General features: G+C 42.5%; 1 protein-coding gene across 4 annotated transcripts in view; it reads right to left on the minus strand.

Moving 5' to 3' along the window:
* kansl1 (KAT8 regulatory NSL complex subunit 1) overlaps nucleotides 1-1,170 on the minus strand; it is a 54,461-nt gene that overhangs the window by 10,894 nt on the left and 42,397 nt on the right. For all 4 annotated transcript variants that reach the window (XM_015384566.1, XM_015384569.1, XM_015384565.1 and 1 more), the window contains exon 8: nucleotides 815-970. In XM_015384566.1, coding sequence (XP_015240052.1) covers nucleotides 815-970 — 156 coding nt within the window. The remainder of the gene's footprint in view (nucleotides 1-814; nucleotides 971-1,170) is intronic.

The raw sequence follows: 1,170 nt of genomic DNA on the forward strand, positions 1-1,170 counted from the left end.
CGTTACCCCCAGATTCCACATACTCGCCACCTCACACCTCTCACGTATGTCTGCTCCGTTTGCCAACGTCAAAATACGGAGCAGAGATATTTTAGCTCTGCTGCGGCCAGGTCAAGATCCGCGATTACAATCGCACCAAACAGGAGAAAGAATGGTGAAGATCCGGGTTGTTGAATTAAAATATCGTAACGACAGATCGGTAACTACAAATTAGAGAATAATTCTTCTAATTCTTCTAAGTTTAAATAAATGACTGGATGCTAACTATTGGTACTTCAACACACCAGGAAGCAGATTTCTCATCTCGATCAAAATATTTATTTTATACCCAAAGGCTTAAAAGTAATCAAATCCAGTCAAAATGCCTAAGAGCGCATCTGATAACTTCAAAACAAACTTTTTATGGCAGGCATGGATGCAGAGATGCTGAGTTCATAAAAACCAAGTATGATCCTTGTTATCCATGTTACAAAAACAAAATATTTGGGCAGAAAATACACATATGCTGGATGCTGATGGGGATTTTAATGTGTCATTAAATTAAGCGTTCATTTCCGCATGTTTTGCTCCTATGAATTTAATAATAAATTAGTGGATGTTCTCCCTGAGCTCTGAGGAAGTCGGAGCGGAGCAGGACGGGAGGAACAGCGGAGGCTGCAGGCTTTGCTCCGCTCAGGCAGCCTGGAGCACAGCGGAGCGTCATGGAAGACGTGGGATTTTAGGGTTAGAAACAAATCAGGAAGAATTTTGTTTGAACAAACTAATAATGCTGAAAGTGATAAAAACTGAAGCAGCTCCAAGGCTGCGTACTCACTGACTGCCATCAGGGAGTTGGCAAACTTGTGCTTCTCTTTGGACGAGGAAAGCTTGTGTTTAAGTGAGAGTTTTTTCAGGGGTTTGCTTCTCTCCAGCGACTTGGACTGCCACTGGCTCTTCATCACCTGCTGCAGACGCAGCCCGACGGAAACGTCTGAGGAGGAACCAGAGGCCACGATGAGCACGATGCCACATGATCCAAAATACAACGATACAGAAAGATACTTTTCAAGTTTAATTATCAAAACATCAGTTTTATTAAAGCCCATGATTCACTCCAGTGATGTTCAGATTATAAACCTGAATGACTGTTTCAATAGTTATCAGGCTCCTCTCCTGTGGAACCAACTACCA

The sequence above is a fragment of the Cyprinodon variegatus genome, unplaced genomic scaffold (genome assembly GCF_000732505.1).
Source record: "Cyprinodon variegatus isolate N-32 unplaced genomic scaffold, C_variegatus-1.0 Scaffold316, whole genome shotgun sequence".
NCBI lineage: Eukaryota > Metazoa > Chordata > Actinopteri > Cyprinodontiformes > Cyprinodontidae > Cyprinodon > Cyprinodon variegatus.